This window comes from Marmota marmota, unplaced genomic scaffold, assembly GCF_001458135.2.
Source record: "Marmota marmota marmota unplaced genomic scaffold, marMar, whole genome shotgun sequence".
Taxonomy (NCBI): Eukaryota; Metazoa; Chordata; class Mammalia; order Rodentia; family Sciuridae; genus Marmota; species Marmota marmota.
In genome coordinates this window covers 16,779,846-16,794,947 of record NW_025999960.1, presented here as the reverse complement: position 1 = coordinate 16,794,947, position 15,102 = coordinate 16,779,846, and the positions used below count along the sequence as shown (strand labels likewise).

General features: G+C 37.5%; 1 protein-coding gene across 1 annotated transcript; it reads right to left on the bottom strand.

Moving 5' to 3' along the window:
- Window positions 1-4: 4 nt before the first annotated feature.
- Window positions 5-13,681, bottom strand: Higd1c (HIG1 hypoxia inducible domain family member 1C). The gene is made up of 3 exons (XM_048802737.1): window positions 12,637-13,681; window positions 7,418-7,552; window positions 5-94 (listed from the first exon to the last, which is right to left on the bottom strand). The coding sequence occupies exons 1-3, from the start codon at window positions 12,728-12,730 to the stop codon at window positions 30-32; spliced, it is 294 nt and encodes a 97-aa protein (XP_048658694.1). The 5' UTR covers window positions 12,731-13,681; the 3' UTR covers window positions 5-29.
- Window positions 13,682-15,102: the final 1,421 nt, after the last annotated feature.

Genomic DNA, 15,102 nt, shown 5'->3' with positions numbered 1-15,102 from the left:
CTTGTCTTTCTTGCTTCCATCAGATAGCTTCATTTTTTGGATGCATTGAAGAATCGCGGTTTAATGTAATCCTTATACATAGAATAGAGAACACCTAGAAACAAAGATGTACATCAATAGAGAATCCATGGAAAACAATTGCTGAACTTCTCCCACTTGTATTTTTCTGAAATTAGCCCTAGAATATGAAAATAATTCATTTACTAATATTTTTGGCTCCCTTAAAAAGTCCTTTAAGATCAGTATCAGTCTGAAGTTATGCCGTTTCTATATCACCCTAAAGTTTTTTAAAAAAAATATTGGTGGGATGCTAGGAAAGAAGGCAAATTTGACCAGCTATTAAGAAAAGGAAACATAGGCCTCTCAATTTAGCAACCACTTATTCAGTGTCTACTTGTGCTTATTATCCTAAGGAAAATAAAGGTGAATGGCTCTGATCCCTGACCCTGGGGATTTACAATCTAATTGGGTGAGTTAGCTTTTAGGCAGATGATACGTATGGCTTTCTCAAGGTCTTGGGGCCATGCTAAAGGAGGGAAGCAGCTGGGGTTTCTTTGGAAGAGGAAAGATGTTTCTTTGAATTCCTGGATCTCAGCAAATGCTTATCCACAAAAGCAAGTTAGGGGGTCATTAATTTAAACTAACTATCTGATTGTCTGAATCCTTCATGTTTCTTCTGATTTCTTTCTGAGACTGCTTGTTAAAATCTTCATAGAGTACACAGAGGATAAAAGGTCAATAAGTTGTTCTGGAATCTCCACATGATGGTGTATTGAGGTATAAGTCTGCATAATTTTGTAATGAAACACTGCTAGAATTGGTGGATACAAGTCTAGCCCAAAAATGTTTAATTTGAGCAGGACATGGTGGCATATACCTGTATAATCAGTGATTTGGGATGTTGTGGCAGGAGTATCCCAAGTTTGAGGCCAGTCTCAGCAATTTAGGAAGACCCTCAGCCACTTAGTGAGACTCTGAAAAAATAAAAAGGACTGGAGTTGTAGCTCAGTGGTAAAGACCCCTGGGTTCAATTAAAAAAAAAGGGGTGGGGGGAAGGACTTCATAAGATATGGAGTCAATAAGATATGGACTCAATTTACATGTGAGTGTAAACAAATTTTTCTATAAGCCTTAGTATCTTTATGTGTAAAATGGGGGTGATAGTCTATCCCTATCCCAGAAGATAGGTTTGGTATATTATGGTATAATAAAGACTTTGTCCTGGTTTCATAGTATGGGACTCTAAAATGCTTGGATTTTCCAAGTAATTGGAGTGTCTATTATTCTTGAGCCTTTTGGATCATACCAAAGCTTATGGAAATGAGAGTGTGGTGGACATCTGAATAAGTGCAGTCTTGTCGGGGACTTCAACCTCAGGGATCTGATGGTCTCCAGGTGGTAGTTTTCATTATTGAATCGTATTTCAGTATACAAGATGGTGTATAAATAGGCATTTATTAAGATTACATGAGGTAATAATACATAACAGAGAGGCTAGCACACCAAAAGTATTCATTAAATGTTAGCTTTTATTCCTTTGCCTAATAAACACTTACCCTTCCACCAGATCTGCCCTTTATTCTTCATTCTCTATATTAGTGAAAGGCTAACCTCCCATCAGAACAAACCAGAAACCTGGGAATCATCTTTGATTTCTCTTATTTTTCCTGATCTTGTGGTTTCCAAGTCCTCTCTATCCCAGGAATCCATTGTTTCTCTTTTTCCACTGTCACTGTCTTAATTCAGGTCTAAGTCATAGTCTAGTTGGTTTCTCTGTTTTTATTTTTTCTTCTGCTTTGCAAATCAATCTAGGCATTTTGTTTTTCCTTTTAACATTTTTTCATGGTGAAATATAATATACCTGGAATATATAGCACATAAAACCGAAATGCCCACATTAGTAAATACTTGTAGAGTAGACACTGAAATTGGCAGGAGTCAAGAGAGATAATTTTGCAGGCATCTTAGAAGCCTCCAGTTTCTGATCACAGTCCTCTCTCTTTTCCACAAGTAATCACTGTCTTGAGTTTTACAATAGTAATTTTCTTCCTTGCCTTTATAGTATGACTCCCTGTTTATCTCTGAATAGTTTTTGTATTGCCTGTTTTTGATGTTTATTAAACTAAGTATCTTTCTAAACTGCCACGTTGTATGTTAACTCCTTTGTTTAGACCTTTCACCAGCTCACATCATCATCTTCTATGTTCTCCTAACAATCATTACAAGTATATTCTGGATTTATTTTGTTTCAGTGTAGCTAAGATGTAACTATGCTTCCCAGAATTTGCTTTCCTACATACTTCTTGTTATCTTGGCTCATACTGGATGTTATGCAAGAGATTTGGAAGGTAGAAGTTGGAGCAGCAGCTGCCATGTCCTTTTTACACTCAGAAGGTTGAATGCTTGATATAGGGTGACTGTCTCTGGTACAGTTTGTACATACTGTGCTTTATCTGCTGGCTCAACTCACTGTTATTGGGCCACAGCCAGGCCCACAGCTCCTTCAGCTGCTTCTGGATCTTCATTAGCTTCTCTGGCTCCTGGGCCAGATGTACTATAGCTCCATGACGTAGGGCACCAAGTTCTCCATGTCTCTCGTGAAGAAAGGCAGGGAGACTGACTCTAGATACCACTTATCTTTTTTTTTTTTTTGGGGGGGGGGGGGCTGGCAGTTGAACCCTGAGTCTTGTNGGGGGGGGGGGGGAATTTGAACCCAAAGGCATTTAATCACTGAGTCACATCCCCAGCCCTTTTAAATATTTTATTTAGAGACAGGGTCTTGCAGGCATCTTAGAAGGCTGACTTTGAACTCTGGATCCTCCTGGTTCAGCCTCCCAAGCTGCTGGCATTACAGGCATGCAACACCTCGCTTGGCCCCAACCTGTTTTTTGAGTGGCTCATCCTTGCAGATTCTAGTTTATCTTTTCTTCTCACAGTTGCCTTGCTAACTTCAGGCCCCAATATCAGAAACATAAGCAATAGTTTCACTGTTTAGCCAGCTCCTGAGATTGTTTAAAGTCATAACTCTAGAATATATCCCTTTTCACATGTCACTACTGGTAGTTTTACTTCTCTGACTGAAATTTGACTGATGCAGAATGTGGCAAAGAAGTGTTTCCAGAGGAACAGAGCACAAGGTTAAGTTCTTTCCAGAGGAACAGAGCACAAGGATAGGTTCTCTGAATCGGCTCTGGGTTATCTGGAATTGGTTCTCTAATCTAATTAAAGTCATTAATGACCATATGTTCGGTGGTAACAAGAATGCTAGCAGTTCATGGCACTCAGTAGCAAGACACTTCCTTAAATTGTGACTGTGGATTCTTTAATCAAGTGCCTATAAAAAGTCAGGTTTTAAGTGAACAGGTCTTCAGTGCCATGGAAGATTTAGTGGACATAAGGATATAATGAGGCTGATTACTTTTAAGTCTGCTGGAGAATTTGCAAAAAGCAAATAATAGGCTCAGGATTTTAATTGCTAGCACCAGTTCTGGTGAGGAGGATGTAAGCTTTAAAACTTTTCCCAAAAGAAACTCTTCCCTCCTGAAGCCATGAGGCTGATACTTTTGAAAACCACACACAGGATCTCATCCTGTGAGTAGCTAGTCACAACACAATTTAAACTTGTCACCTCAATGTAAAATTGGCATTGTTTTGGAAAGAGAACCTTGAAAATGAACTGAGGGGGCTGGGGTTATGGCTCAGTGGCAGAGGGCTTGCCTAGCACATGTGAGGCACTGGGTTCAATCCTCAGCACCACATAAAAACAAATAAGTAAATAAAGCAAAGGTTAAAAAAAAAAAAGAAGGGAAAAAATTGGGATGGGGGAAAAATGGAGATTTCAATGAAATGGGTCCTTGAATCCATATATTTACTGAGATCTCTTTGCTAGTAGAAGCAGTCCTTCTGACCCCGCCTAAGAATGACTACAACTTGGATCAAAAGGTAATCTGCATTCAGTGAAGTTGCAGTACTAGAAGTTCCTTGGAAGAGCTGTAGTTGTGAACTAGAGGAAGCTTTGTTCTCCAAGGGAGTCTGGTAATGTCTGGAGACATTTTTGGTTGTCAAGCTGGGGATGCAAAGTGGGAAGATATTCTGGTATCTAGTGGAAAGAGACCATGGACGCTGCCAAATACCCTGCAATGCACAGAACAGCCATCCACACAAAGAATAATACAACCCCAAACATCATTAGTGCTGAGGTTGAGAAGCTGCCACAGAAGTAGGTATCCAGATGAGGTGGGTTAGAATGCCAGAGTCAATCTATCTTGCTCACCTATTCCCTAAGCACACCTGCTCCCTTCACAAGGTTGTGGGAAATGCACTTGTGTAGGTGGCAGTGGCATTCATGGTGACTATTTGTAAACCAGAAATGACAGTGTGAACTCCCAGGCTCTTTGAATTCAGTATGCACAGTGGCATCTTGGTGTTATGGGGGTCAGGTGGCACCATTTAACTGACAAAGATAAGGAAAGCCTGATTAATGGAATGAGTAGCAAAACTTAAGCAACCATCAGAATAGTGCAAGCCACAGAGATCTTTGGCATTGGCTAATTGGAATGTGTCCCTAGAAGTGAAAGTATTGGGCAGCATATGAGCAGTAAAGGTCTAGGTCTAGTGAATAAAAGTCTGATTTGATTCATCACAAAAGAGAGCCATTGTCCCTTGACCAATTCCTAGGTAAGAATCAATTTACAGACCCAGTGTTCTTGAATGAGGAAGGATACCAGGAAAGACCCTCTTTATATAAGCCTTCCCCTTCTCCCCCCAAAACTGTGTGTGTGTATGTTTACTTTTATATATCATACACACAATATATATGTTCATATCTATATCCTCTTTCTAGCCTTCCCCAAAGGAACTTGCATCTATTTAACAGGGTACCTGTAAACTGAAGAAGGGAAAAATAATCATATTTATGGAGGATTTTTGAATACTGCTTCTGAATTGACAACTGATTGCCTCTTTGGTAGAATTAGTGTGGTGCAGTAGTCAAGGTAGAGGTGAAATGGTTAGTGTTGTTTTGCAGTAGGTCCATTTTGCATGTAGCTTCATGTTTCCCTGAATATACTGTATGTTATTCCCAGTTTTGGATTGTCTGAAAAGACACTCAGCAACTGTTAAAATTCTCACACTGAAGTAAGGGCATCATTTTGATTGCTTTAATCTACTCAAACAGTAAAAGTTGATGTCATTCTGATTGCCTTAATCTACTCAAATAGTAAACCAAAGCATTACTAGATTTCAACAGGGACTATAAAGATTAGTGCCATCATCAAGAACTTCAGAGATGCCAGGGTGGTGCTTCCTAATTCATCCCTGTTCAGTTTGTTTATTTTGGCTGAGGATAGTTGGAACTTAGAGAATGAAATTGGGTTCCTGTAAACTTCAAGGTTGTGGGAAATGCATTCAGTGTTCACTCTAATTGTAGTGAACTAGAGGAAATCAACACAACCTTTGCTATTGAGTGTGCAACTGATTGCTTTTCTCTGTAGACCTTTTAGTAAAGACCATAAGCAATTTGCTTTTCACCAGGCAAGCCCTGCAGTATACTTGCACTGTCCAATCCTAGGGCTGTGTGAAACTTCCTGCCCTATGCTGTTATCTAGTCTGCAGGGATTGTGATCATCTTTTCATTCCACAGGACGTCACCTTAGTTTATTACATTGATCTGATCTGTTACCAAGGGGGAATTAGAATACATGATATCTTCTGGTGTACATCAATCACTCTTATCACTCTAATCACTCTTATCTCCGGTGTTAAAGAAGATGGAAAATTACACCCACTCTAGGGTGTACTATAGGATGGCTAATGACCCGGACCCTTCAGAAATGAAGGTATGGGTCACCTCATCAGTCCAATAATCATGAATAGCCAAGATGCTTGCTGAAGGCAAAGGGACTGTGAAATAAGTAATGGAAAAACATAATTAAAAAGCCAGTTATGACTACCTGGCCAGTTGTAGAAACAAAGCCTCTGATCATTTTGAGTACTTCTTCCTTATTTTGGTATGCATATGTTTGTATATATATCTACCCATTTTTTTTTTCTATTCCCCACTTCCATTTGGCTGTTTTCACCCTCCCACCCAGTACTGAAGATTGAACCCAGGGATGTTCTACCACTGAGTTATATCTCCAGCCATTTTTATTTTTTGAGACAGGGTCCCTCATTAAGTTGCAGAGGCTGGCCTGGAACTTGAAATCATCTTCCCTCAGCCTCCTGAGTAGATGGGATTATAGGCATGTGTCACTACATGTGACTCACCTATTATTTAATATAAGAAGTATTAATAGTAGTTAACCTTATAAGTCAGGATTTAAGCCACAGGATGTCACAGGGGAAGGTGATTTAGCTCAATGAGGAATCAGCATCACCCAAAGATGGACAAAGGGACTTCATATTGTGTTTTGGGAGAGAATTAACATGTTTTGGGTTTCATAAGGGATAGCTGATTTTGCTCTTGTTTTTATTTGAAGTATGATAAAATGAGGATACCTGTTTGACTAGGGCTGGACAGTGGTGGATGCTTCAACTGTGCAACCTCGTAACAACATTTTCCATAATTCCCTTACTTTTATTCCCTGGTTAGTTCATGAGAGATATTTTGCATGAGGTTTGGAAGGCAGAACACAGCAGAAGCCCAATTCTTTTCATGCCAGGAACTTCTATACAACCTATGGCCATCATTCCATGATCCCCTTACTCTTAGGTTGATCCTAGTCTGCAAGCATTAATTTGGGATGAGAACATTGTGACTTGTTCCGACTTATGTTGACCCCTCTTTAAAAAAAAAAAAAAGAATATTTTAGGTTCCCAAATAGACTTCCTGTTAGGTGTATCTAATTGCACAGCTAACAGAGTTAGTATTGTTATAATCTGAATTAACTGAGTTAGCTTTACAGTGATTCTTTGGATTTGACCAAGTAGGCCTTACCTAATTTGGGGGTTAATAAAAAAGAAAAGATCTGCCTATTGCTCAAACTTGGGAAAAGTTTTCAATTAGCAGTAAATTCTGCCTTGGATAAACTTCTTTGGCTACCATGCTGCCACCATGCAAAGCTAAAAGTAGAACAAGGCTGTTTAGATTTGTGGGCTCTAAAAATATCTTCCCCATTCAACTACTCGAATAACTACATCTGCTATTGATATGTGCTGGGACAGATCACTACTGATCTTAGTGCTCTCTTTTCACTGTAGAGCATAACAACCCATCACTCTAGTTCTCTAATGGGGGTTTTATGAGCTGAAAATCATAAGAAATTAAGCCCATAACTGTTGACCAAGTGAAGATGTCTTTCTTAACTTTCTCTTCCATTATATAGTCTTCACCCACTATTCATTTTCTACTACAAATAAATAGAATGAAAATATTCTCAAAGACGGCTGAACATAAGATATAAATTAAGGAAGTTACCTATAGTCACAGCTCCTACAACAAATCCTTGTGCAGCAACTCGCATGTGAATAAGATGAATGGACATTTTCTGATCTCTTCTGTACTTTAACTTGTAAAGACCATAGGATACCACAGCCACAAAGCCTGCTATACCTGTGAATTTTTTAAATATAAGTTAAGTAAACAGAGGCAAGAATTCCCAAGAGCTCAAAGAGTTAAACGAAAGGCTGTATAAAGAAAGATTATTTGGAAGACAAGCAGTCCAGATGCAGATTGAGTATCTCTTATCTGAAATGCTTGGGACAGAAGTGTAGTCGATTTCAGGTTCTTCAGAGTTTGGAATATCTTCATATACATAATGAGATTCCTTGGGGAGGGACCCAAGTCTAAACACAGAATTATTTTATGTTTTATATTTACTATATTCACATAGATGGAAGGTAATTTTATGCAATGTTTTTAGTGTACCTGGCTTTTGACTGTGACTTGTCACATGAAGACAGGTGTGGAATTTTCTGCTTATGTTGGCATTCAAAAAGTTTCAGATTTTGGAGCATTTTGGATTTTCAGATTATATATGCTCAGCCTATACTAAAGTATACTTTTAAAAGAACCATGCTAGATTTGATGCACCAGAATTTGAAATGGGTCCTTGACATTCCTGAATTTGGAAAAAAAAAAAAAAAAGTTTTGCTTTTCCCAGATCAAATTGAACCATTTAGATTAGTAACTTATCTAGTCAGTTTTAATTTTCCTGATGCATGAGTTCAAATTGTACATGCTACAAGGCCATTATCTGCAGCAAGAAACTTAGCCTGTGAGTGAACTGACCCCACACCCATAGCTTTTGAGTGTTTGGTTATACTCCTCTCTTCTTGTCATCAAATAAGGAGTAAATCTAGGAAAGAGATAAAAACATTGTTCTGTAAAAAGTGACACAATAAACTTTAATGAGAGCAGAAAAGGTCTAAATACATGCATAAGAAGTACACGAGTCTAGGAAGAAATATTTTATTCTAGAAAAATCCAGACTCTATACAAATACTTCTGTATTCCCAGGTGTGTATGGGGGGGTATGGGCCATACATATACCATTGGAACAACCAAGATCCCGTGTAACTGGCTTTAAAATGGAGAATTGACCAAATAAATAGGAAAGATTTTAGAAAGAGATTTAAAGCACTCTGAGAACTTAAACCATGAAAAACCAAAAATAATCAAATAACAAAGAAAGGAATAATTATTTAGTAAATGTCAGTAGTACAATTTATTGATGTAAAGAAGGACTGTCTTGGGGCTGGGATTGTGGCTCAGTGGCAGAGCGCTTGCCTCCCAAGTATGAGGCACTGGGTTTGATCCTCAGCACCACATAAAAATAAATAAGATAAAGGTATTGTGTCCATCTACAACTAAAATAAATAAAAGAAGGACTGCCTTGAATTTGTACCTCACACTAGACCCTCCCCCATACCTCCAAAAATCTGGATGGGCAAGAGTTAAATGCAAAACAAAACAAAAATATAAACAATAATGGTGGGGAGGGGAGCTGGGGTTGTGGTTCAGTGATAGAGTGCTCACCTAGAATGTGTGAGGCCCTGGGTTCGATACTCAGCACCATATAAAAAAATAAATAAAATGTATGTGTTCAACTAAAAATTAATATTAAAAATGTATAAATAACAATAACAACAACAAACCCTGGAAAATAGAATAGTATATTTACAACATCTATAAGAGGATAAGGCAGACTTAGTAGAAATTGACAATGACAAAATGTTATATGTTGAAAAAAGAATAAAGGAAACTTTTGTACAATAAAACTGTGGGCTACTTTTTTGGTTCTGTATTCTATCACATTGATCTATATATCTGTCTCTCCATCATTAATCACACTGTCTTGATTACTATAGATATACAGTAAGTCTGAACATCCAGTAGAGTGAGTTGTTCCACTTAATCCTTAAAAATATTATTTTAGCTCTTCTAGGATTTGTACCTTGTCATATAAATTGTATAATAAGCTTGTCTATGTTTACAAAAAAGTTGCTGGATTTTAATAGGAATTACCTTAAACATATAGATCAATTTGGGGAACACTGACATGTATATATTGAACCTTCTAATCTATGAACACAGTCATCTATTAAAGTCTTTGATTTATTTCATTAATATTCTGTAATTTTCAGCATACATGTTTTGTTAAGTGTGTAGCTAAGCATTTTATTTTCTTCACAGTGACTTTAAATGGTATTATGTTTTTACTTTCAGATTTCAGTTGTTTGTTGTTAGTATATAGAAATGCAGTTGGTTTTTATGTGGGATGGCATGTTTTCATTAACTCGGTTGGCACATGTGTGCTTCTCTGGGTGGGTGAGTATATATTTATTCTTTCAGGATCCAACTAGTAGGTAGAAATAAGAATCAGAATAAATAACCACATTTGTATGTATATTTTATAGGACGATTAGCAGTAAATGCAATTGAAATTAAAATGACTGGTGTACCACAGTGTATCAAAACAATAAAATAACAAATTATGTAATAGACACATTAGGGAAATAGTTACAATGCTGAAAGTTTTGTGAGTTTGCCCAAATCTTTTTGGAAAGAACCCTAGAAATTCTACTTTGGGGAACATACTTCAAGAATATAAAGCAAAAGGAGATGATACAAAAATGTTCATGGGAAAACTGTCAACCCAAATGGCCCAAGTTGTATACTTATTAAAAATTATAAGAAAGGGAAGTATTAATACCCAAATCTATATATGAAATGGTAAATGAAAGACACAAAATCAAGTAATCATTCAACAGAGATTTTAAATACATATAATGTATGCAGAGACCTTAATAGTCATTGTAAGACAACTTTGAACAATGTAGATAGATTATAGGTTATTTATTATTGTTTATTTATTTTGAAGTGCTAGAGTGAACCCAGGGCCTCATGTGTGCTAAGGAAGCACTGTACCACTGAAGTATACCCTTAACCCAGTAGATTATATTTATAATCACATAAATGGTTCAAGATAATGAATAAAAATGTTTTGTAAATTATCTGCACAAAGTATGGAGATTCGTCAGAAAACTTGGAATGGAACCATCATTTGACCCAGATATCCACCTCCTCAGTTTATACCCAAAGTATTTAAAATCAGCATACTACAGTGATCCAGCCACATCTATGTTTATAGCAGCTCAATTCACAATAGCTAAACTATGGAACCAACCTAGATGGCCTTCAACAGAGGAATGGATAAAGAAAATGTGGTATATATACCCAATGGAATATTACTCAGGCTTAAAGAAGAATGAAATGATGGCATTTGCAGGTAAATGGATGGAACTAGACAATATCATGCTAAGTAAAATAAGCCAATCTCAAAAAACCGAAAACCAAATGTTTTCTCTGATAAGCAGATGCTTATCCATAGTGGAGCAGGGGAATAGGGAAGAATGAAGGAACTTTAGTTTATGTAGAGGGAGTCAGGGGATGGGTGGGGTTGTGGGGATGGGAAGGATGGTAGAAAGACATTATTACTCTATATACATGTATGATTACATTAGTGGAGTGACTCTGAACCATGTATAGCCAGAGTAATGAGAAGTTGTGCTCCATTTGTGAACTATATGTCAAAATTCATTCTACTATAAATTAATTAATTTAAAAATTATTTGCAGAAGACACTCCATCCTGTAGCAGGATATCCTGTAAACATCACTAAAATAACAATAGCTAAACAAAACTATTCAATGATATATATCCAAATCTTATCATTATTTATTTTCTAGCAAAAAATTGGCTGTCTTCTCTTGATCAAATCAAGGTTCTGTTCTTTCTTAAACTGATAATGTTTGTTTTAATGATTAAAGTCAGAACCTTTACTGTTTTTTCACATAGTGTCTCTGTGGTTTATATAAAATTGAATTTAGCTGGAACACTTTCATCTTTCTGCTTTAATCACCCTAAATGTCTCTGGAAAATAGTTTAATGTTCTACAGGACAGTGATTAATCTCTGTTTGTTAGAGTCATCTGTTTAAGTAACATCATGTTCTTAAATTGTTTTTCTAGTTAAAAATGCTAAGGAAGATAAATAAATCGCTATTAAATTATTTGCCTCAATTTCTTATGAAGTCTTAATCAAATTAAGTGAAACTTCTAAATATAATATTGTAAAATAAAATTTGGTGCTTTTGAAAGGTGAATAATGACATGAAATTGCTGGAGCTGCAGTGACACTTAATGGAAGCATATGACTTACACCTGCTTGTAAGATTTTATGGAATTAATATGTTCACAAACCTTTGTAAGTCAAATCTAAGTAAATTATTTTAATAGTTTCCAAATGGGATGAACACAAGGCTGTAGTGTACAATAATAATGCTCAAGGCAATTTAAACAGAGGACAAAGAAAAATGCTCAGATTTATTGATGCTTACATTCTTTGTTTGGGGTGGTAGGTGCTGAGGCTTCATGCTTGCTGGGTAAGTGCTTTACCTCTGAGTTATGTTCTCAGTCCAACTAAATATATATTTTTAAAAACTGCGTACATATAGTATCTGTTGAAAATGTAAGCATATGCTAAAAATGTATGAGGAGAGACAAATAAAGATAAAAATACAGATCTAATTATAATACCATTTCTTTAATTCAGAGTTTACTTAACCATCAATCTTAACATCTGGAACACATCAGGATGCCAGCAAAAATGGTGGCTGAGTAGCCAAAACAAACATCACAGAGTTCATGCTTTCAATTGTCAAGGTAGAACTAGGCTTTCACACTGAATTAACTTAAGAAGGTTTTTTTGTTTTTTTTTTTTGAGCTTGGGTATCTAACTTCTGATGCCATAGAACATTAGAAGCAGAAGTTTTTAATGGTTCCCAAATAATAATGAAGAAACAAATATCTATAAACAGAAGACACAAAAATTTAAAGCATGGAGTTATGTACAGGGGAAAGATATGACTTGCTGGGAACTAATAATTTTAGATAGACCTCTAATGAAATGGATAAAACTGAATAAAATTTGATGCTCCAAATAATTATAGCTCACAATTCTTGAGGACTTACTTCATACTAGAAATTACTCTGAAATATCAACTCATATTCATGCTTAGAAGGCAATTAGCTTCAACCTGAAAAAAATCAGTTTTATGAGACATTTCAATCCTCAAAGGTAAGGCATTATTATGTTACTACAGTTTTCCAGTATTCAGTCAAGGCTTGTACTTACCTACAGGGAAAAAGGGAGAGTCTCTCGATTTCCTGATCAGTCGGGATAATTGGCCTTCCTCCTCCTCTGCTGACCACTGGTTATCTGAAGACATTTTTTTCTCTCTCGTAACAATAGGAGATCAATGTGGTTGCTGTGAATCATTCAAAAGAATCCATTTACCCTCTCCCAATACATTGTTGATAATGGGCTCTTCCATTTTCATTTGCTTGACATGCCTATCTGTTCAACTGAAATAAATAGTTCTTCGTCCTTAACATTTTTCACTACAGAATTCTTTCATTTGTGAGGAAAAAGTATAGGAGAAAAACAAAAGAAACTGGTAATGTGATTCCATGATTACTGAGTAAAAGTGAACATGAGATCATAATTCTGTTATTCAATTTTCTTTCATAGCACAGCATTTGAAATCATTAAGAACCTCAGGCTTTTCTCCCCAAACAATAAGAACAGTTTCTTTTATGTGGCAGTGCCAACACAGGTAAAAATATCTCCAGAATCACAGATGATGGAAGAACATGACTCCCAATTCTGCAAAATGTATAGGGCATTATAAAATCATTCCAGTATTTACCAAGCACCCATCTACTGTATGCCAGGTGGTAGGTCAGATAATGGAAGATAAGCTTCTTTGTCTACACAGGATGAATGAAGACACTTGTAAGAGCAACTACAATCACAATGGGTTGAACATCATCTCAATCTGTTGCCCATGTAACCCACCATTTTCATCCCCAAATTCAAGTACAGTTCCTCAGCCTATGAATGAGATCTCATGAGAAAATATTACCCAGTAAGTGGCAAAAGCTCAATACCTTCCACCTGCTGTCTTCTGGCGGTCTTTGAACACGAGGCTGTAGATTGGAACAGGTGATGTAAGCCCCTGAACACATTTCCCTGTGATTTCCAATTAAATGATAATAGGAAAGCCTAGAAACAAACACGCTGAGGGAGTGGCCAGCTGGTATTGGCCAAGGTTTTCACCACTTCTGTTAGAAACTGACAGAAGTACCTGGCCACAAATTTAATGCTTTTGAGGACAACAGTTAAGAAAGGTGGGGTTGGGGGATATAGCCCTGGGTTTGATCCCAGCATTGTAAAACCAAAACAACAACAACAAACCAACATGAAGGCTTTGGAAGAGGATGCATTTACTTAAATCTGCCTTTATAGGGGAGCTCCCAACTTCTGTGACCTTGAATCTTAATATCTGCTGTCTGGGCTCAAAAATAGAAGGGAGAGAAGGTGCCAGATCACTATCTTGGTGGGGGCAGGAGCAAAATAACTACATGAGGTCAAGATTGTCACTGTCCTTCAGGAATCTGAACCCAGTCAGGATCCTGAGCTGCAGCCAGGGGTACAAGTAAACAAAGGCAGAAGAGTATAATAGTATATTGGAAGAGGGTAAATAATTCACAGCAACTACAACGATCTCCTGTTGTTACTAGAAGGAAAAATGTCTTGAGATAACAAGCGGTAAGCAGAAGACCAGGTCAATAATCCTAACTGATGAGGAAATCCAGAGACTCCCCTTTTGCCCCTGGAGGTAAATAGACAGGGGGATCTTCGCACCTGCAGGTCCTGCAGATCCTGGAGCCCCACGCACCTACTATGAAAAAGGATGTGACATCACTGCATCCTTGGCCAATCCGAGGGCAGGGCGGGCAGGTGGGCGCGAGGTGGCTCTGGGAGAGCCCGTCTCCCGCGCCTGCGCGAGAACTGGAGGGGATGCCGTCTAGGGGCGTCCGCGGGAATGCTTCCCGCTACTTACCTGCTCTGGCCTGGCAACTTTGGGGACTCTGGAGGCTTCGGAGAAACCCATGCTCATCACCTCTCCATCTGCAACCATAGACACCTCAGGACGAAGGCAGAGAACCAGGTAGCGTTCACGGTCCCCACCCCTTTAAGTCTTTAAATAATTTCAGATTTATAGAAAAGTTTCCAAAGTAATACAAAGAACTGTCAAGCATCCAAATTATGGTTTATTAACCTTTTTCATTTCTTTCTTCCTTCCACCTGAGTAAGTTGTGGACTGATGTGCCTACCAATATAAGCCAATATGTGTTTTTGTATGCATTTGAGGCACTCTTAGATAATTAATTAATTAGACAGTTATCTAAATTAGGAAATTAACATCAATATAATACTGTTATTCAATCAAATGATTTTATTCACACTTAGTTGCCCTAATAATATTGTTAACAGCAGTGTGTGTGTGTATGTATGTTTCTTGTCTACAATCCCAATTGGGATCACATATTGCATTCAGTAGTAGCATCTTTGGTTTGATTGTTTTTATCAGGGATTGAACCCAGGGGTACTTAACCATTAAGTTACATCCCCAACCCTGTTTATATTTTGTTAAGAGTTTCTCGCCAAGTTGCTTAGGGCCTTGCTAGGTTACTGAAGCCGTCTTTGAACTCGGATTCTTCCTGCCTCAGCCTCCCGAGCCACTGGGATTACAGG

Bases quoted from the DNA above. Each gene is read 5' to 3' on its own strand.
- Higd1c (XM_048802737.1), bottom strand. From the start codon at position 12,730: ATGTCTTCAGATAACCAGTGGTCAGCAGAGGAGGAGGAAGGCCAATTA. The intron at 7,553-12,636 runs GTAAGTACAAGC...AAAAATTCACAG, and splicing joins CTCTCCCTTTTTCCCTGTAG to GTATAGCAGGCTTTGTGGCT. The intron at 95-7,417 runs GTAACTTCCTTA...CTTTGTTTCTAG, and splicing joins TGTAGGAGCTGTGACTATAG to GTGTTCTCTATTCTATGTAT.